Source organism: Athene noctua, chromosome 2 (assembly GCF_965140245.1).
Source record: "Athene noctua chromosome 2, bAthNoc1.hap1.1, whole genome shotgun sequence".
Classification (NCBI taxonomy): Eukaryota; Metazoa; Chordata; class Aves; order Strigiformes; family Strigidae; genus Athene; species Athene noctua.
The window spans coordinates 163,258,479-163,280,395 of record NC_134038.1 but is presented as its reverse complement, the minus strand read 5'-3'; the positions used below and the strand labels follow the sequence as shown (position 1 = coordinate 163,280,395).

General features: G+C 38.0%; 1 protein-coding gene across 3 annotated transcripts in view; it reads right to left on the bottom strand.

The window, feature by feature from the left end:
* Window positions 1-21,917, bottom strand: part of VPS41 (VPS41 subunit of HOPS complex) — a 110,588-nt gene that overhangs the window by 24,761 nt on the left and 63,910 nt on the right. For all 3 annotated transcript variants that reach the window (XM_074900924.1, XM_074900926.1, XM_074900927.1), the window contains 8 exons: window positions 14,262-14,359; window positions 11,843-11,972; window positions 10,019-10,134; window positions 8,372-8,428; window positions 5,943-6,004; window positions 5,099-5,180; window positions 810-902; window positions 179-306 (listed from right to left, as the gene is read on the bottom strand). In XM_074900924.1, the coding sequence (XP_074757025.1) occupies window positions 179-306; window positions 810-902; window positions 5,099-5,180; window positions 5,943-6,004; window positions 8,372-8,428; window positions 10,019-10,134; window positions 11,843-11,972; window positions 14,262-14,359 (766 nt within the window). The remainder of the gene's footprint in view (window positions 1-178; window positions 307-809; window positions 903-5,098; window positions 5,181-5,942; window positions 6,005-8,371; window positions 8,429-10,018; window positions 10,135-11,842; window positions 11,973-14,261; window positions 14,360-21,917) is intronic.

Here is a 21,917-nt window from a genome sequence, read left to right as displayed (position 1 = left end):
TATAAGGAAGGGAAGAGAACTGATAAGCTGTGCAATCAGTGGAGAGGAGAAAAAGCCGATACTCTGTAGAACGCCGCAAAGCAGATATTTCTGTTAAGAGAGTTAGGCAAATATTTATAAACTATAGTATGCTATTTCAAGCTTACTTTTCGTAACAGGAGTTTAAAATTGTACTCACAATTCTGCAAGTGTTCGTAGCAAAGTCCTGTTCTGTGGATCTTTCTTCAGGTGATCCACTACAGCTTGAACTATGATTGTGTTGTTGTAGAGATCTCCAGGCCACTCTTTTATCAGGGTTGCAAACCCCTAAAAGTATAAGAGATTGTAACAGAAATAGAAAGAACTGCCTAAGGAACACTGCAAAACATCAAAGCTTCAGCTAGGACTCAGAGATGATACCTGCTGTGCTTCACCTCTAGGCCACTTTTACGTGCCCACAGACATGCACAGTGCAGAACGCAGATTTTCCTTCTTAGGGCAATGTTATTAAGATTCATGAAGCTGAGTCTTTTTCAGGCACTGTAGGCTTTGTGCAGCACCTCAACCACTTACGTTACATTAAACAAACTAAAAATAACTCTTTAGAAAAAGATAATCAATCTCACAGTATTTGCATGTTCTGAAGAACATTTTACTTAGTATTTTAAAAACAAAACCAAAATTTATCTTTCTAATCTTTTCATTATTGTGGAAGTGTCCATTGATAATCTGTTTGAATACAACAGAGAATTTGCTGTTAGAATTCTACATTGCTGAGGGTGTCTGGCTGGCAATAATGATTACTTGCGGACACGTAAGGGTGCAAGTACCTCATAGTCACTCTCCAAAAACTCATGCAGGACCATTTCGTAGATCAGAGGTTTCAAAACTGGATCCCGTCTGGGCAAGTAACGACTAATTGCCTATAGGAACAAGGAGAACAAAGTGTCAGAAGGGAAATGACATACAACATCCTAGTAAACTGATAATAGAAAAAAAGAATTGCTGCAAAACAAAAAGCCCCCAAAGTTATATGCAAAGCATGGCTCTTGGTAAACATTGGAAGTGCTGTATACTCACATATGTAAGCAGTATCCTGAAGTTATTTACTTTAGGATTGCATACATTTGAATTGTATTACTTATCTGAAAGCATTTTCATTAGAAAGATAGGTGGTAAGACAGTAGTTAGAATGGGAGAATGAGTCACTGCACTTAGAGAAGTCTGAATATTTACTGCTAGACATTTAGAAAATAAAACACACTAAAGAACCCTCAAAAGAAGAAAGTTTTCAAAATCTATTTTGTCCAATCTTGGTCTTATATCTTGTAAAAAGGTATAAGCATTCATTAGATGAAAAATGTGTACTTTTGATTTATGACTTACTGTGAGGTCACTACATTTTATTAAAAGTTCTGTTTTGCTAGCTATTTTTACATACCCAAATGAAAACTAATTTGAGAATACATCTCTCCATGGAAAAGGTGAAGGTGTGTGATCTGTTGCTCTACAGGAGGTATTAAGGAACTGCATTCTGGCAGGCAGGAGAAGAGAACCCGCCAGAATGAATCAGTTCGTACCCTGGAATTTCAGCCCAGCATCTTATTAGCACTATTATTCCATGCAACTAGAGGCCAAGGTTAGTACCACCTGCCAAAATAAACCCTATTGCTGCCAGCTGTGTTGGGACTTTGGGGTTTGTAGCTGAAGGTCCAACACTGATGAAATTCCTCCAAACACTCAGAGATGTTGCTTGTTGCCCACTAATGGCACATGGTGCAGTAGCATTTTATTACTGAAGCTGCTTGTACAAAGCAGAAGAAATAACATCTCACTACGTTTATTTTCTGCAGTCTTTCAGACAGCAATTCACAAAAAATTCTCCCAATATTTAAACAAAAACAATTGCCTAAGTTACATACTTCATTAAAGTCTTCCCTCCATAGGTGAAAAAGGAGGTAAAAATGAAAGACGAATAAAAAAGTGCATTGTTAATAGCTTTGCAAAAATTAAAAGTTCATTGCTCAGAGGAGATCTCTTCTCTCCCCATGCTTTGAGCTTGGCCAGTCTTTGCAACGTAGCACACTGCCAACATCAGCTCCCACCATCTGTCACAGAATTTAATAGCTAACTCAGGGAACAGTCTTGCCAGATGCCCTGGGGAATCATATTCCTGACCTCGTCATAAAAAAGCCTCTTCCAACCATAAAGCAAGCAAGCAGGACATCAGCTGGAGACTGGAAGGCAGAGGACATTCTCCAACGGCTGTTTTCATTCCCACTTTCTACCTTGCTGCTACCTCCTCAAGGACCAGCCCTGCCCGCCAGGCTTTGCTGCAGCTCTTGGCTGCGGTTTGCCTGCACAGCGAGGTGCGGAGCAGCGCAGCTGCCTCGCTGTGTGGGGGCCAGGCTGCCTCGGGAAGGAGATCTCTCCCACCCCACGTCCCACTGCTTTGAAGGAAAAGCACAACCACCTCCTGCAGTTTGGCCCCTGTACTCAGCAAAGACTGAGAAGCATCCAAGTTATTTTTAAGCCTCGGCACAAAGATGAACGAAGACCCATGTTGGAGGTTACAAACTCTTCCTATTTTATTTTTAAGTAGTCATTAAGGAGAGAGGTCAGACAGAAAAGCTCCAGAATCAGGATGTCTTAGTATCAATTCCTGAATCACGTGGTGAAAGTGACTTTAAATAAAAAAGGATACCCTACACTAATATATTTTCTTCCTTAGTTTCTCCTTAAGACCTGCTTTCAGACTTTTGATCAAATGGTATAAGGACAGGGTATACACAAGAAAGCCCATATAAAAGTTGACATGAGATAGCCTAAAACATCTCGCCAATAAGACCAAACCACAATTATTTATTCCTCAGAGGACACCTATGAGATGAAAGAGGCTGTCTGGATAATGCTGCTCTGTGCTATGCCCACCACAGTCAGGTGAAGTCTTTCATGTGTCCTCTAGACAACGTTTTGGTATTAAAACATTGCTGCTGCTAGCTGATCATCCTGCACCCCTGCTGAAAGTCATTGTCACAGCAGAATCAACAGAATAGAGCATATCCCTCATGCCACAACGGCCAGCACTCACAGAGTTTGGCATTCTCCTTCAAATCCACCTTTGTTAGCTGTTTGAGCCGAGACATTGGATTTTACACTGAAGTGATGTGAGCACAAGCACGTAACTCCAGCAAGCCACCACTGCTGGCGGAGGAGAGGAACTGAGCATTGCAAGGCTCTAAAATCTTGAAATTGCCTTAACAAGGTTTGCTAGAGGACATTCACTGAAGACCTGAGAGACATCAAGATACCAAAATGCAGCCTCTGGTAGCCAAACAGGACCTTTTAGTAGAGAACACAAAGCCCCCCTAGAATCACAGGCAAACAAACAGAACACTCACCCCACGGGCTTTGACACTGGGGTGTCACTAATTAGTCCCTCTGCAGGAACAAAAGTTTAAACCTTTAGTTTTACTGCCACTTTAGTTACTGGCAAATCACGTTAGATGGGAAACGTCAAATTTTAGGCAGTCACTTACATACAGTGCATATTATCTGAGAAAATTCCATTTTGAAATACACTTTGTCTCCAAATCTCAAATAGAGTCTCCTCATCAAGGCTTAAAGCCATTATAGCCTAGTTACACTATTGTGTTTGATACCTGCTGGTTGAGCAAATAAGTAAAAATTCCAAATAGCATACACGTGACCCCACGCATTACAAGAACCGCTTCATTTAGATCTGGCTTAACTTAGTTCAACCTTTATGATATTCAGGTATTTTTAGGAACTTGGGAAAAGTTATTTGTGGTTGAAATAATAGTAAAATAAGAAAGGTGTCTTCTAGAACTGCAGTTTGAAGCTGAATAATGTAACGGACTGCGTCTGATGTTTTTCTAAGCCCACTTTCAAAGGGATGAAAACAACCAACTGTTTAGAAAGGCAGTAATTTAGTAGAGATGTTTTTGCAGCAAACCTGCAAATATTTTTATATTTTACAGTCTGCTGGATGACATAAGTGGAGACAAGAAAAACATCCATTCCAGGCACTTGCATCCGAAAACCAAAATAAACCCAAAAGGACTAAGAAGCAGTGTATCAAAATTTCACCTGTACCTGCACTCAGGTCCTTTATTGGATTGAAATAAAGAGACAGAAACATGAGATTTCATCTTCCAAGGTGGCAAAGTGTGCACCGAACCACTAAGAACTCATACAAAAGGCAAGGCTGTTCTTGCACTGGAGTGGCTCTAAAACAAAAGCCAGACATTTCTGAAAACCATAACGGTGAAACACTTTCGCTCTTTGAACAGAATTAAACAGCTCAAAACCAGCAAGGGACTGCATGCTGTGAGATCTTAATAATATGTCCTTTTAGGCTCATTGAGTTTGAATAGGAAGACATAAAATTCAGAAATAAACGTACACGTGTTACCAAAGGGAGTGTGCATAATGTTTTCTACTGGTTTGGCAGTGACAGCGCTATAGCCTTATGTCCTGGGCAATTTATTAACTGAGAATCTTGTATTAAATGTGTACTATTATGGTAGCTGGCTTGCAACCAGGAAAAACACAAGACAGGGCAGACTGCTCCTCTTTCTTGCCACCATTTCTAGCACACAGCATAAGTTTTCCCTGTTACTTTGCAGTTTACCTATTCTTTGACACTTAAAGCTGTGACTCTGTTGCAAGGGAGTTGGATTTTCAGGAAAGGCTGGCATCCACAGAGGTTATTTGCCTTAAGAGTTGGGGTAGGATTTTTCAGGACACACTGGAAGGGAGTGAAAACTAAATGGGAAAGATGTATTTAACTGTGAGCATCTTTGCAAGTAAAAGCCTTGGGGGTATCTTTTACTTGGGGGCTGTCAACAAGTTAAAAATAGGTAGCTGAGTACCAGATGTGCTACGCCTCCAACCCCGTTTTGAGGCTTGTTATCATAGACATGTCAACCTGAAAGACAACTGTACAACTAGAGATCTGGGGCAGGGATTTCAGAGGCAGTGTTGTACCCTTCTACTGCACTAGGGCTATTAAATGCAATGCTTTAGATAGTTGGTCAAAACATATGAGAAACACAGCATGCCAATTACTTGAGTACAGAGACAGAAATTAAGTTACCTTAAGCTGACCTATTTCTTTAAACTTGTAAACTTCAAATTCCCAGAGTTCCGTGTTTTTGCCAAGAATTTTCTGGCACTTTCTGGTGAACAGAGAGAGAATAAAAGTAGGTATATTGAATAATGCAAGTGTGACAGCATTACTGCAAGGATTCCTTTCTTTTCCCTATCAAGAGAATTTCGAAGCTGGCTTATTTTGGAAACCACTGCTTCAAGCAGAGTATGCCAAGTACTCCTCCTTTCAGTTCTTACAATGTTGTTGCATCCAAAACGACTCGACTCCTTACTTTGCATTCACTCTTATTGATTAGGGCTACATTACCTTTATGAGTGAAGATTTAAACCTCAGCTGAGAAAAACTGAGCACTTAAAAAGATATGATTATGCTTACACATACATGAAAACATAAATCTTAGGCCATTTCTGATCCTTACTTTAGATACCCATATTTGGCATTTCTGTTTACACTCACGTAGCCACAAATTATTTTCGGATGGTCTTACATGTAACGACACACTAATAAATTTAGATTATTAACATCCAAAGAAAACCTCTGTTTTGAAAATCTAGTGTGACTTTGAAAAATCAACGCTGACTTTCCAAAATATACATGTCCCAAATCTAGTTAAACTTTAGAAAGGTTACAGTAACTTTTGGGTCACTATAGGCAAAAAATATACAGCACAGTAATACATCTGTATGTTTTGAAACTTCAGAAACTCTAGAACACTAGAAAAATCAACATCACAAAATACTTCAGAACCAATAATTTAGTTTTGCTTTTACCCCCCCCAACCCCCCCGACACACTTTAGAAAGCAAAGAAAATCTTTAATAATAAGTTACCGAGCTGCCAGGTCATATTCTCCTTTTTCCACTAGGTGATTTACATAGGCTAAGCCAATGTCCTAAAGGAAATAAAAATAAAGAATTAGTTATAAAAGTTTGGAAGTCAACTATTTGACTGTCACAATAACTATCATTCCAGCTGTATGCACTGCTATTAAGTCAAGCACCAGGCCCTAACTGGATAGTCTGAGTTCTCCTTTAGATGTAGGGCCCATAGAACAGACAACACTAAATACCTTTGTAGACCACTCATGGGTTCAAATTAAGATGCTCTTTTAAATAATTCTCATAAACTCACTGATGCTGAGAAGACTGTGCCACCTCTACATATTAAGGATTGTTCAAAACACATAGCTGATGATTCAGTGCTTGCATTAGTTATCTCAAAAAGAAAACCACCAGCCACTCTATGAGACACTTTTTTTGTCAACACAGTTTGCAAGGTGGAAGAACGTTGGTCGAGAATATAAATCCTAGTGCTGCTCTATGAAGTAAAGGAATTACTGAGAATTTAGCAAGATTTTTACATATTATTACACATTAAATTCCCCTTCCCAAGAGTTTATCACACAGGGCAGCTGAAAAATTTTTCTGGTAGGTGTTTAATATATTAAAATTTTGGCAAAACAGCCATGCCTTCTGCTGTAATCTCAACATTGGTGTCAAGGTCAACACAGTCCAGCGTACCCACTGCATAAATAAAGAATCACATCACTAAAAGCATGTTGTTTCCAGGAAAAAGAAAAAAAAGGAAAATAAAGGAAAAAAGAAAAAAAGAAAATAAAAGAGAGATGTGTACAATAAAAAAGTCCTTGTTTCCTATAAAAATAAACATTTGGGTCTTCTGAGGCATAATATAAATTTTTTGATCAAGGACAGTACTGAGCAGACCAGGATATGAGCAGAGATATCTAACAACTTCAATTGGTGAATCTGCTACAAAGTTTATTAAAAAAAAAAAAAAAAAAAAAAAAAGAGCACACACATACACCAGATTTTAGGATTTCATTCCACTATAAGAACCACCTTTGTATTTTCAACTTCACTATTCTCAAGAATGACGATTTCTGGCAGCCTCTTTCTCCTGTAGGCCAGTTCCCCAGTGAGCAGAGAAGGCAGTATAAGGAAAGAAGCTGTAGATCTGTGACAGTTTAGGACCCTTGCATTCTGCTCAAGAAGGGCAGAGGGGCAGTGATCATTACTGCAACCTCAAAAATTCCCAAGCCTACCAGACTTGTCAGGTGGTGTGAGTGTGGTGTCATTGATAGGATCACTTGTCATTGATCTGATTGCAGCTGAGCAGTGAGAACATGAGTTGTTTTAAATCCCTGTATCACTAATCCTTTACTTAGGCCTTGATGTCAACATTTTCCCCCATCCCATTCTGTGGGTTTTGCATTAGACACCAAATACTCAACAATTCTGCTTGTATATACCCATGCTAAATTTCACCCTAGTGGAGCATATTTCTGTAAACCAAAGGATTTTTTTTTCCCCCTCTCCCCCTCTAATGTATTGGCAGGACCTCCTTTAACAATTCTTTACATCTTTTGCAAGGGTCACAAAGCAGCTAAATCCTACAAACTCTGTGAAAGGTTGTGGGATGCCATTAGGTCTTGATTCAACTTTTAGACAACACAAGAGGAAAAGAATTTTTAAGATGTACGGATATAGAGCATGCATATTATAGCAGTAATCTGGCTAAAATTAAGCACATCTTCTAACACTTTGTACTTAAATAGAAATTTCCATTTAAAGAAGCGGTATTAATGAAACACCAATGTGTTCACACTGAGGTCAATTTAAACAAACAAAAAAAGAGCTAAAATTAGTGATGCTTTTGTGGCTATTACACTTCTCTCCTGCCCACTTTTGTCTTAAACATCGATACCCTTTGTTGCTCTGTGGACTATAAACATAGGAAATAACCATACAGGAGAAAATGAGCTTAACTATGTAAAATTATGAGAATTGCAAAGCACGTGAGAGAAGTAGATGTGAAACTGTAACTGAATTTCAATAGCATTTAAAAGGTCTTCCAGTTGTGCCTTCTAAACTCCTGCCAAAACCCTGTCACATGTACAAGGTCAAAGTTAGAGAGAAATGTGTCATTCCCCACCCAATCTCTAATATTACAATTCTGTGCGTTACTTGAAACATCCGCAAATTTAATACAAATGTAAAAGTAAACAAAAACTCCATCAGCAATCAGACAAGTGGAATTCTCTTCTTTTTAATGTCAATAGCACCTTCATAAAATCCAGATCCAGACATTCCTGTTCTGCAGCTGAAACCAAGAAATTGTTGGAGTATGCCTAACAGCTATTGTCTGGTGCGATACAGAACAGGAAATATATTTGTAGCATCTCACAGCATTCTAAAAGAAATCAGATATTTTGTTTTGAATAGCAGGTTTTGAGACTTACCAAAATCTTGTGCTTTTTTATGGTTTTCTGACTGATCTCAGCTGCCATCAAAGCTTCCTATGTTCAAAAAGTAGAAAACAGAGATACTAGCCAAATACACAAACTTGCAATACAGAAAGCTCTAGAACTGCATAAATAAACTATTTTTCAGAGCAGGGTGTTTGAAGCACTAGAATTTTTAATGCCATGGTTGGATGAACAGCTTTGAATTCATACTCAAACAAAAGCAGTCAACCAAAGAGAAAACTACTTTTGTTTCCATCTGGGTTCACTCCACATTACTATATTAGGATCAAATTGCAAGATTACAACGAAACAGACAATGCAATCACATTGGATCATTTTCAAATGAGAACCCTTCACTACGAAAACCCATGAAAAAAATCATCAGGAAAGGGAGTGGGGGAAGGCTACCTTTCACTTTGCCAGCCCAAAAGTCTTCTCCAGTCAGACTAATTTATATTTAAATGTCATTTGCTGTTCTTTTACTTCTTTCAAATGTACAGCAACAAGGCTAACACTTTTACAAACAAAATGAAACCTTTAACATACATCATAACACACAAGCTATCTGCTACCTTGAATGGCTTTCATAAAGGCACATGCACAGCTGTCACTTGCAAATTACTGGAATCTTCAGGGACCAAATACTGCGATTTACATAAACTGCAAAACTGCACTCATCGTATGAGTTTGCTATTCAGATGCAAAAGCATCCACAAAGGACTTAAACAAATCTGCATAAGGAATGTCATGATTGCATTAACAAAAGGAATATGTGCCAAATGTCTTTCCCTTTTTTTTTCTTTTTTCTTGCTATGGGCATCCAACAAATAACAAGTAAATAAGAATTTGCAAGTTATTTTATGCATTGTAACAACTGTTCTCGGCCATTAACTGCTGGACATCAGAATCCAGAACACTGGGTGCATGTTGATACAGTCTGTAAGAATTTATTATCATTGTTTTAGGTGTTTAGATATAAAGGCTTAAGCACACCGATATTTACGCAACCAAATACTGAGCTGCTTTTTTCCAAGGAAGCTGTATACCCTTGTTTTTAATATTGACTCTGGTTTTTGTGAGTAATGCTACTTTCAGCATGAACACCTACAGTTCAAGCCTGTATTATTTTACTTTTAAAAGCTTCAACACCGAAGGTAAGTAATATGGAGCAATGCACAATATCCTAACACAACCCTTTTGTTCTATAGTGGAAGCCATATAGAATGGGAAAAATCTAATATTGTCCACCAAGTCCACCTCCCTTCCCTCTTTAGATGGAATAGATCTAGAAAAATATCCACATAGCTCATTAGTTAACTGTTCTGCTGCTTTAAAGCCAGAACGCAGCTTTAATAATTTTCAGTGACAGCTAATACATTTCATATCTGATGCTGAGAGCAGTATTCACAGCATCTAATTCAGCTACCTCACTTGGGTGCAATTCAGATGAGTTGTTTCAGTAGGAAGACTAACTCTCCAGAGAGATGGAGAGATGTATAGTCAACTGCTACGCTTTACAAGCATTTAGTCAGTGACTGTAGGAACAGAAACTATCCAATCCAAACGACCTAGCAAAGTTCATCATCCCACTCCAATTTCCAAACCAGGAAAGCCTGAAGGAAAGAATGTTATAAAAATTACTTCGTATTTCTTCTTTTCAAGAAGCCAGTCGATGTGGTCATCTTGGTCCCGCTCTTTAGCCACAACCACATCTCTTGGACTGATGATATAAAAGAGTGATTCACCTTCTGAATACTCTGCAAATGCATACACAGTTTTGTTATTATTATATTTTCCTTAAGTAAAGCCCTGCTTTTTACTACACCCTTGAGGGGAATTTAAAAAAAGGAGATGCAAGGAAGATAGCAAGGCTACTCCTGCAGAACATGCTTGTTTGGGAAACTGTATTCTCCAATAAATTAAAACTGGTTTAAATGGCAAAATATCTTTCAAAAAAATCTCTACAGCTTATTGCAAATTCTGATTCATCCACTATGTGTAAACTTTATGATGGTTTAGAACACATTATTATACTTTTAGAGGACTATTACACTACATAGCCTGCAATAAACTTATCCTCCCCATCAAGGTCAAGGCCATCAAAAGCATAAATGATAGATGCCATAACCCCTGGGGACACAGCACATCATTACAGCAATGCATTTGCAATGTTATAAGTTAAGGTTGTATGTATAATGCAGTTGCTTAAACCATAAGCCTTTATTTTTGAGTAAGCTCAAAGTAAAAATGTACTTAAAGGTAAAATCAAACACAGAAGATGACTGCTCAGAATAGTTATTATTTCCACAGAACCCATGAAGAAACACCATCAATATTTTGTACATACAGGAAAGAAAACCATCCCCCACCCCTTATGTGTATCTATACACGCATACAAATACACTCCTAAGCTGATAAGCAATTCATAAAATAATGCTTGTTTTAAAGCCATCCAAAAAATTTAGACTTGTCAGATCAACTAGAATATTCATTAAGTATAAAAGCAGAACTGTGGACATGAATGTTCTGCTTAGGGACAGTTATAACGAAATCCCAATTCTATTGATAGCAGCAGAGATGTTTTGGACATCAGGAGGAGATATACTGTATTTCTAGTGGCTTAAGGGCATTGATGTACACAAAGAGGCCTGCCAAGCCTATGATTTGAAGCATGCTGCCAGAGAAGATGCTTAAAAATCAGATTCATGGATTTTAAAAGCCAGAAGGAATGTTTCTGTATAACACAGGCTATATAATCTTCACCAAGGAATTCTGCATCAGCTTTGCCATTTGTCTTTCTGAACTACAACACATATATCAGAAAACCATCTCATCTTATTTAAAATACTCTGGTATATATTGTGCCAGGGGTTAATCTCCCTGCCTATTACATAATTAAACCTATCTTCTAGGCTGAACTTGCCAAACTCCAATTTCTAATCATTACATTTTACCATTCTGGGGTCTGTTACACACTGAGAGCTTTATCGGTACAGGAAAGCTAAGTATCAGTGTGCCCCTTTTAAGTTGATCCAGGTGCATCTTGCTGTTGAAACAACGTTTATTCCATCTTTGTCTCTAAAGAAGCTTTTCCAGACACTGTGCCACTCATTTCACTATTCCCGAAGTATTTGCATCCGAAGAGACACAAGAGCTCCTACAGATCAATGCTGAATACCTCTCCATCAAAGATACTGCCTTCCACGATACCGGACATTACATGAGCTCTGCATTTCTGCCTTCCCTAGTACTTAACAGATGGCATTACAAATCATGATGTTTAAAGATGCACATTTGTTTTCTTTCATGTGACTGCTTCTTGTGGATTTCTACTTCACACTTCAGTGTCATAAGCAGTTACAGACAGTTATTCAAGGAGATGAAAAGAAGGCTGAGTCCTCCCAAATCAAATCTTTTTTAAACCAAGGCATGAAAATAATAGAAAACAGTATTAAGAACACCTACCTAAATGATAATCTCTACATTCATTTTCCTGAAATCCTCGTACTGTTAATGCATCTGAAGAGATCTCTTCACAGGACTCAGGCAGGGGTTGTACAATATCCAGTCTAGGCCTTGCACAGCACTCCACTTCCTAGAAAAACACCAACATCTTAGTTGCATCCTGCATGATTTACCTTAGCCATGTCAACTGATGGTCATCTACAAACAAGGCTGAATTTCAACAGCTGCAGACATCCCCAAAGGACCGGTACTTTGCACTGGATACCCAGCTGCAAAACATACAAGTTGCAAAGCTGTGCTCCGCAGAGTAGCTGTAATTGCATCTGAACCACAAAGGAAAGTTATTCCTACTTTTGGCTGTCTTCCCTTAAACAGATCAGTGCAGAGAAGGAGGTTTAGACAAGACAGAGGTCTTGTCTAAATAGTGAGAGTTTGCTCACTAGTTCTCTGCTCTTAGTCACAGAAGTCTTCAGGACTATAAGAGATGATAATCAACCACTGTATTCAATGAGCAACAATTTAAGACACATTCTCAGCTGAGTTGAGGCCCTGAAGCACAGACTTCTATAAATCAATGATATTCTGGTACCAATCTGAACTTGGGGTACTTTTAGCTGGTGTTTAAGTTTGCACTTTTAAGCACTCAGCAGCAGTAGGGAAAGAATTAACCTAAGAACAATCTAAACCACTTGCTGTGCTAATGATCTTACAGTAACATGAACTTTCAAGCGCAGTGTAGGTGTTTATGGTAAGACGACATCATGGATTTTCATCTTCTATCAAAGAAAAACCTCTGTCTTCAACTAGCTGTATTTTTAATTAAGTCAAGGTCCAGGACAATCCCTTATTTTCTACTTCTGGCTGTGAATTATAACGAAACACAGAATGAAAGAGCAAGGAGACATACAATGTGGATTTACACAGCTCTAGCCTAGCCATTTGGCAGCAGCACCACTTGGGGCTTTTCTTGACTTAACTATTCCAATGCAAGTGGCGGGGGTGGGGGGGGAAGCAAGCCATCAGTTCAATTCTGATCCAATTTGTAACATGCAGGAGGCTGTTATTTGAAAGCTGTGAAATCAAGTGTAGGAAGAACTGTGTTCCTCACAACCCAACAGCATTTGTAGCGAGCAGCAATTCTGCTGCAAGCTCAGGCAGCTTGGGCTCATGGAGCCAAGACTCTAACAGAGGGTTTCCCACAACACCAGGGCACAGACACTGTATCAGAGAGGAGAGTACTTTTATTTCCTTGCTAGGCTTACCCAGAGGACTGAGAAGTTTATCGAAGTCCAGCATTTGGAGTTTAAAAGGCTAATTAAAAGCAAATACATGAAAAAAATCTTTCCTATGTTCTATTACCATTATGTCACCTGAAATTCTCTTTTTATCTTTCCTTCCTGAAGCAGTTAGAGTGACTTCAACCTTTATCAGTCACTACCTCCTTTACACTAGCTTCTTTCCCACGCTGCTACTTCATTAACAGCAGCTTCCCAATTTCCTTGCTCCCTAGCATTTCAACCACCTTTTCCTCCCCCTTCCTTATCCCATTTGTTTGCCTCCTTTTCTTTTATCGACTCTCCCGCACTAGACGACTACTGTACTGGCTCTCTTGGGAAACACTGCTGTAACATTATTTTTCTCCTTAATATAAATAAAGAAATAATAATCTGACATCCTGCAGCAGAGCTAGAAGCTAACCCTATTGATTTCAGCAGGCTCGAGCATTTGTTTGAACCTACAGCATTTCATTGCCTAGCAACTTGTGCACCCAGTTGCTTAAGGTTACTATGGTGATGGTTGTCTAATGCAGACATACTATCAAAGAGATGATCAAGAGCATCTGCCATTCTCACACCGCAACTTCAAGGATTTCCTCCACTGCCTCGTCTTTTATTTGGCAATATGAAATAAATGTCGGAGACAGACGTGGCACTCGCCTGCGCGCAGTAAGAACGGCTGACATGCATTCTAATTTCTACCTATCTACGCACATATCTGGGTGTACACATCCAGAGGTCTTGAAAGCAAGGGAGACAATGATGCCACTCGCTTGCAATCATGCATCCCACCCTGCCACAGTGACTCTTATTGCTTGAGTTGAGCAACTTCACTACACCCAATGTCAGCAAGCTCCTCTTATTGCTAAAAAAGATTCTTCGTTTCTTCTGGTGCAGAAATAGCAGAAAGAAAAGGAGTGAAAAAGAGAGAGGGAACCCAGAGAGGACTTCTGAAAGGTAAGTACATTAGTCTCCAACATCACCTCCACTGACCTTATTTTATAGGTCAGAGAAGTTTGAAGCACTGTTCACTACGAGCAACTACAATTTTTTTCACAGATAATCAGATCTGCGTGACTAGTTTAAGGTCCAATTCACAGGGCAGTTTAGTGCTGTGAAGAAACTAACATAAAACCAATTACCGTTTTTTCGGAAATCTCCTTTACATATGAAAGTATAACCAGCTGGTCGCAGAGAGGTGCAAGTCCACTGATATAGAATTCGGTGTCAAACTGGAAAACTGAGATACAGAAAGGAAAACATTAAATAAATGAATGTGTATGAGCTACTCCCTAAAAAACCCACACAACTGATTTCCAGTGGCAATCAACAGCATGCAATAGCACTTCAGAGAAATGAAGACTCAATACATATAACAAACCTACAGACTTCCCAGTTGGATCAGCAATATGAAAAATTACATTTAACAGATTAAATTCCATTAAAGCTTGCAAGAAGAAATGTTTTTGCTCGAGGACATGCTAGAGATGAAACATTTGAAATGAATGGTCAGGCTGATTTTCAGTAATCATATTGACAGAAAGGAAGAAAAACCAAAACTAAGCTTAATAAAACAGGCAATAAATAGAACAATTTAATTGGTTTGCATATTCGCAGCAAATTCATGTGGCCATAAGAGAATCACACCTGCTACATCTATTGGCATGATACATGAAAACACAAAGATCATTATTTATTTATCATCACTTTAAACATCATAGGAATATTTAAAGATATCCTCATTACCAAGAAAACACATGGTTAAATAATCCCTTTTCCTGTTCATGAAACTGAAAATGTAATTTCCTAGAACTGGTCTTGAAATCACGACAATGAATGATGACTATTTTGAGAAAGAGAAAGACAGCTGAACTGTACTTACAAAAAGGCTCATTAAAGCAGACCTCTGCCACAGAAATAGCTATTTAGTTTTATTCTGCTGGATTTACAGTGCAGCCCTTTTTGTGGGCTCCTCTCTCATGGGGCCCAAAAGAGGAATCAGCCAAGTGCTTGTAACAGAAAAACTTACACCTATAAGCTTTTACAGAAGTATCAGATGCATCATCATTGTCTCCCACAATATGGTTTTAGGAGAATCTAAGCGCAAGGAGAAAAAAAAAAGTTTCCTTGCTTACTGCTTTACATACTACATTACTAATATCTACTGTTTACTAAAATAGTTATTAATTATTTTAGAAAAGCAAACAGAAAATGCAGCATAGTGACACTAAAAAGAAAGCTTATTTAATAAGGTAGTAAGAAGAAACAGGAGAAATAATTGTCCTCCTGCTAAAGGAGAAAAAATTACTGTCAAGTAAAGTACAGGTTTGACACCTGTCTCTCAATGAATAAGCAAATACTGTTTTTCTCTTAATGACTGCTGACACTTTGACATCACTGCGGGACCAAAGCACAGCACAAGGGTAAAGCACTCCATCTATTCTAAGAGAGAATAGGTTCACATTCGTAATCCTGTACATAATTATTTTGTTCTAGCCTGCGAGACTGATGAGATTACTTCGACCGTGTCACATGTTGCTCTGAGTGATGATTTTAAACAAAGCATGTCAGAAACATCTACATAATATATCTTATTCCAAGTTTATAATTTAGAATTTGGCATTTTAAAAGAATATGAAAGGCTGGAGGAAAAACATGGAAAAGAAAAAACAAAGTCAAATCCATAATGCTGGCTGGAAGAAAAAGCAAAGAAACTTTCATTTCAACTTTAAAAAGTGACAAGAAAAAGCTCTCAAAGGCATATAAAATATTGTGGTTTGAATCTGGAGAGAAAAACAGCATGGTGAATGGTACATTTATAAAGATTATGAGGACAGTTAAAAAAAAACAACGTTTCTTTGACTTTCACTGGAAGTTTAGTTCCTTTGCCAGTAAAAATGTTTGTAATGTCGATGTAATGGTGTATTTAGGATCAAGCAGTAGTACTGTTCTGTGAGACAAAAATATATAAACAAATAAAAATCATCACTTCAAGTTTTGTTTTTAAATCGAGTTTAGTTTCCTTGGTTTCACTTTCAGCTTTCTCTCAGCTCATCCTCCTTAAGAGGCCTTGTTGAAACACAATGCTCTAGCTCTGCTGCTACAGCCTTGAACAAAGAATAGCTGGCATAGACAGTGCTTCTTGACCTGATAAAAACCTTTGATGCAGCTAATCAAAAAAGTCTCACTGAAAAAAAATAATAGTTATAGCTGCACAGAGCACTAATAGGTTAATTCGAATTACTCTCTGGACACTTTGTCGTGATCAAGGGGAAAAAAATCCAACATAGAGGCACTGCAGAAATGCTGTTAATTTGAAAAGGAACCATAACAATTAAAACAAATGTAGTATTGAAGTAAAAGGGAATGACCGAGGTATGGCCATGTGTCATACATGTTTATGCCTGTCATAGGAGAAGATGGAAGATATGCTGACAGTGAATCTACTCTATGTGCAGCATCTATGTACAGCTGTCAAACAAATTACCAGGAAGCAAAAAGAAGAAACCTAAAAATCTTTTTTTGTTGTTCATTAAACAGAATGTATGAAATATACCACACTACAGAAATAAAACAACATATACTACATTATTTACCCAAATGCTATAAAGCAACTTTCTCTGGAATTTAAAGATCCACACACATGTGGTGGATGGAAACTAAAAGTCTATTTTCTTTGATCAGCTCTCAAAAAGCAGCTCCTACTCTTCCACTGTAGATTTATAGGGAAATTCTGGTTACAGTTTTTGCCACTGGTTTCAGTGGGGCCAAGGTTTCAACACTGTCTTTTGGGAAAGTAAGCATGAAGCTGAACTAGCATGCAGAGAATTAACATGAAACTTCACATGTGGAGAAAAAGAAGGATTTTTTTTTTTTTTTAAATTCCATATTTTTTCATACATGAAAAAAATGGAAAAGCCAACACACAAGCTAATTTTTAGATAGCCCACTCATATAGCAACAGCAGCAGAGCCACAGAGCACCATGAACTGGCCCAGCTTACCTAGAACTCTGGTGCACAGTTAGCTGCTGGGGTGATACCACTATGCATTTCCAAATTAACCAGCTACTTCAGGTACACCTGCAAAATTTGTAGTCATTGCTGTAGACCACAGTACACCATACCATTAAGCGTTTTCAGGATGATATCTCCACCACCAGTGCTTTTACTGAGCTAGGTTATTTATACAAAACAGAATACAAAATGGCATGTTTTGATTAGCTATGATCATGTGCATGCAGTTGCATTTCCTATAAAATACAAAAAGACTTTTTTTTTCCTTTTTTCCACAGTAAGTGCGTTCAGTTCCAGCTAGAGGACCAGAAAAGGTCCCGCATAATTATCACTTAAGCTGTCTTTAGATCAAAATCACAAAGCATAAATACATATACATGGTATATTTTTATTGAAATAAAAAAATATTCTTGCTTTTAGGTGTGCTACCAAACATAATCCTTGAAGAAATTACAAATCTTACTTTTTAACATTCATATTTTTCTCTGAAAATCTTCAGATACAAACACCTGCCCCAGCATTTAAGTATTTCCTTACAAATGATTGCTATCTGCCATAAGACTCCACAACAGCCTTCATATATTAAAATTTCCAAGACAGACCTACATCAGAATAGAAGGCTGAGCAGAAAGCTCAGGATGTGCCGAATTAAAGAAATGTCAACTGTGACTCAGAAGGAACTGTAAACTTCTGGGAAGGGGAGTAAAGTAACCCACATGAAGGTCCTTTGTTTGGGCTTGGATATCCTTAGAATTCCCTACAAATTTTCCAACCATACCGCTACATGTAAAATCAAGCAACTATTTCCCTAATCATGTACATACTGCAATGGCATTTTAATGGACTATCTTTTTTTCTTGAATTTCAGTAGGAAAAGCAGTAGGGTAAAACTAAAAGCGATGGTAGGTCCTATACATCAATGATTTGCAAAAAACTGATCCTTTCAGACTTGGAATTCACACCCTCCGCTATTTATTTATAATCAAAACGCTTGGAAAAGTCATATTCAAATTTATTTTTGTTTGAATGTTGAAGGTTCCAAAAAGCTTTAGTGAAAATTTAGTAATCGTTAATCAATCATTCTATATATAACTTGGCATGCCACACAGCATAGAGGATGAGCATTTTCATTAAAGCAAAGCAGAGCAATGAAAATGATACTGTTAATTAAATATGATCACTGAACAAAAAAACCCACCTCGGCTTAAAATCAAAACTCTGTAAAGCCTCTGTCACTGAAAGCTGTTGCCTTACTACTTGCTACGAGCACAGAATGGAAATGAGCAAGAATTTTGCTACTGAAACGAAACAATTTCTCTCAATTATAGTACCACACTAATCAGAAACCATCCGGAAAAGAGCCCACTACCTCATCATGCCAATAATCTTCCATCTGGTGAGGTCTACTCTTTCAATTAAATTAGAAAAATGCTTTGTCTACTGTAAGCAGTGTTACAATTTGCTGGTTTACCTCCAGTCAGGTTGTGTGTAACAGAAGTGCTACTGTGGTGCTGAAATCATTGCTATTCCATCTCACACAGCAGTAAAAATCATCTTTAGAAATATGGCAATTGCCTGTACAACTCTAGCTACAGACACACGCAACATTTAAGGAAATCCCATGGAATCCTTGGTGACAATTGGAAAGTCAGGAGCTTAAGTTTCAAAGCTTCAAAGTTGATTTTCTGAAAAAGTCTTTTGTCCATTACCCACTGAACTGAGAAAACTTTGTTAACCAACACAGAAAGTATTCAGGAGTCTGGCAGTCTTGACCAATTTTATTAAGCAATTTATAAATGATCAGTCTGGCTTGTGGCAAAACAGGATGAGCAAAAGGCTAAGTGGAATCAGCTATATAAATGGGTTGGGGGGTTTTCTCCTTTTTTTTTTTTTTTTTTCAATTTGCTTCTCAGAGTGCAGCAGACTTGCTCCAATGAAATATTTGCATAAATCAGCATATAAAGTTGATGACATTTAGTCACAGTTCATTTCCTGCTCATCACATTCATTAAGCAAGCTTTAAGTTCTGTCTGTGTAAAGAGAAAAATAATGCTGGTATGGTAGATCCCAGTATCTCACTTGACAAACCAAAAAAGAAGTATTCCCATGTTTTCTTCTCAGATAAAAATGTGCCACCTCAATGCCTGGCGGTAGTCTGCCATGCAGTTATACAGCTACTCCCTCACAAAACATAAAGATGTATGTTTACAAGCACAGACACAAAACATGTAATTTTTAAAACAGAAGTCTACTTTGTGGGGAATTTGGGCGAATGCAGAGGGGAGACAAGTGCTCAAGAGGCATTATTGTCTGGTTGGCACTTCAGAATTAAGCTGAGATTCCTCAGCTAAAATTTGGGCTAAAATAAATTGAATTGAAAGTGTCTAATTGACTTCAAGTATTTCACTGATTTACAGCGTTAATCTCTATTTTCCACTATCATTAACAACCTGAGTAACTAAGGCAGAGATAAAGTACTTCTCCATAAAAGTGTATAAAAACCCAAGCTACTTGACAAGGCCATCAAAGACTAGACACTTTCACTTTGAAAAGGCATCATATTAACTGCAAAGTGCTAATTAGTTCTTTAGCAACCAGCCTTCTCACAAGCTCCAGTTGAGGAAGGGTTCCTTGTTCAGACCAGAAGTTGTCCAGCATTACAGCTTTGGTACACACATCAGGAGTGAGCACAGAGGTCAAGCACTCTTTAAGAAGGATCACAACAGCATTTAGTCCGTGTTAAGCCTGTAATTCAATACCAATACTTTCTAATCAATACACTACTTCACAGCGGTAGCTGACAGAGCTAAACTGATAGAATCTGCTCAGCTAACATACATTTAAACCTAAACAGAAACATTTCACTGGAGTTTATCTTCGACACTGAATGAAGACCCTGGAGGCAATGAACTGTAACATAACCGGAGACAATGGATAAGATTACTGAAGAAAAGCACCATTAATGTGCTGAAAGATGTACATAAAATCAGCCATGCCATGCAGATGTCGGTGCATGAGACCTGTATAATTCACCTAATTTCTCTTACAGGTAATCACAGCATTATCTTCTTTAAAATTAAACACCTAGAACGAGTTCAGTGGTGTCACTTTCCCACATTATGGGCCATCTGGTTTAGCATCATAGTAGACATGGTATTAATCGTCTGCCTCAGAGTAAGTATACCTATGTGTCAAGACAGAATCAGATGAGGAGGACTTTGTTACACAGGATCCTATGCACCTAACTTGCAATGCAGGAAATGCTCTGTTTCCTTATTCACTGGGTTGCAAACCACTGAAGAAACATTTATGATCTACTAATACCATCACACTTTTACTATGATACTGTTGTGGAACTTTGAGGCCCTCAGAATGGCTCTGAAAGAGCATAAATCTGAAACCACTGAGACATGAGAAAACACTGTATTATTACAGACTTTACAGGTATTACCCTGATGAGCAGAGAATCAACTATGAAGTCTCCTACTACACTCCTGGCTTTCATTCCGGGTGCAAAATTGTAAAAGCAGGGGGGGAAAAACCCCCAAACCTACACCACTAAACATGACAAAAGTTATACTGTGTTATGGGTTTCATTTTTCATATTGCCAAGACGTCATGAGTCAAAACATCTGAAGGATATTCTTGGCTTGTGTATAAATTCTTCACACTATCAGCTTGTGCATCCACTTAGGATATTAATGTTGCAAAAAACTAGACTGGTTGCTGGTCTGCCCATTAATGACATCAGACAATCCAGCTATGCCTTTGAAAAGAAAAGTTGAAACAAAATGGAAATAGATGCTTGGCATGACACACAGCTCTCAAGAACTTCTATGTGACTACGTCAAAAGCTATTGTAATTTATATGGAAACTTGAACAAATAATGTCTCTCTCTTTTCCCTCCTAATCTAATACCCATGTTCCAATGAGTGCTGCTGACAGCATTTGGCAGAGCTCTTTCAGTACTCTGACCTGAAACCAGAAAGAAAAATCTCAAGCACGTCATTAACAGGTTAAGTGAGAAAAAAAACTAGTCCTCAAGAATACAGAGAAGATTTTAGGCTAAAAACTGTAAGACGAAAAAGTTCATCTTACACACAAAAATCTCTAACATTCAGGTCTGTACCTAATTAGTCTAATGACAGCTTTTTTTTTTCTTTTTTTAAAATGACATTCCAATAGACAGTCAGGTAGAACTAGCTCCCTCCACATAGAAACATCATAGCTGAAATAGAAGTTGCCTCTGTTCATTTGTCACTATGTAAACAACCCCACTTAATTATTTTCTAAAAGCTACTTACAGGTACAGAAGATTATATAAAAGATCTTAGGCTAAAACTCAAGACTGAACTTCTTGACAAAATTATCTCAAATACCCTAGAAATCCACAGTTAATTATTCTGTTGAGACTATGTAATCTTAAACAACAAATAGCTTTCAGGTCTCAGTTAACTGTTGGGCATGCCACTGTTTCCAGAGTTCTTACAGAGTTTAACAAGTCTCCTAGTTGATTTTCCAAAGCTGTTTTAAAACAGTTCCTTCATGAAATCAGAAAGCAGAGTATACACCTATGCCATGCATGATTCTCATGACAAGTCAGGATTTAGCTTGAACGTTCTTGTCTACAATCTCACGTCATTACAGTCAAGACAAGGAAGCACCAAATTTTACAAACAGTTGTCCACTCCGGTCTTCAGAGTCCCAGAGGGCCTGTTTATCTTCCCAGCACTATCTCTTAGTAGATTATTTCCTTTCCCCAGGAGAAGCTTCTGGGGACAG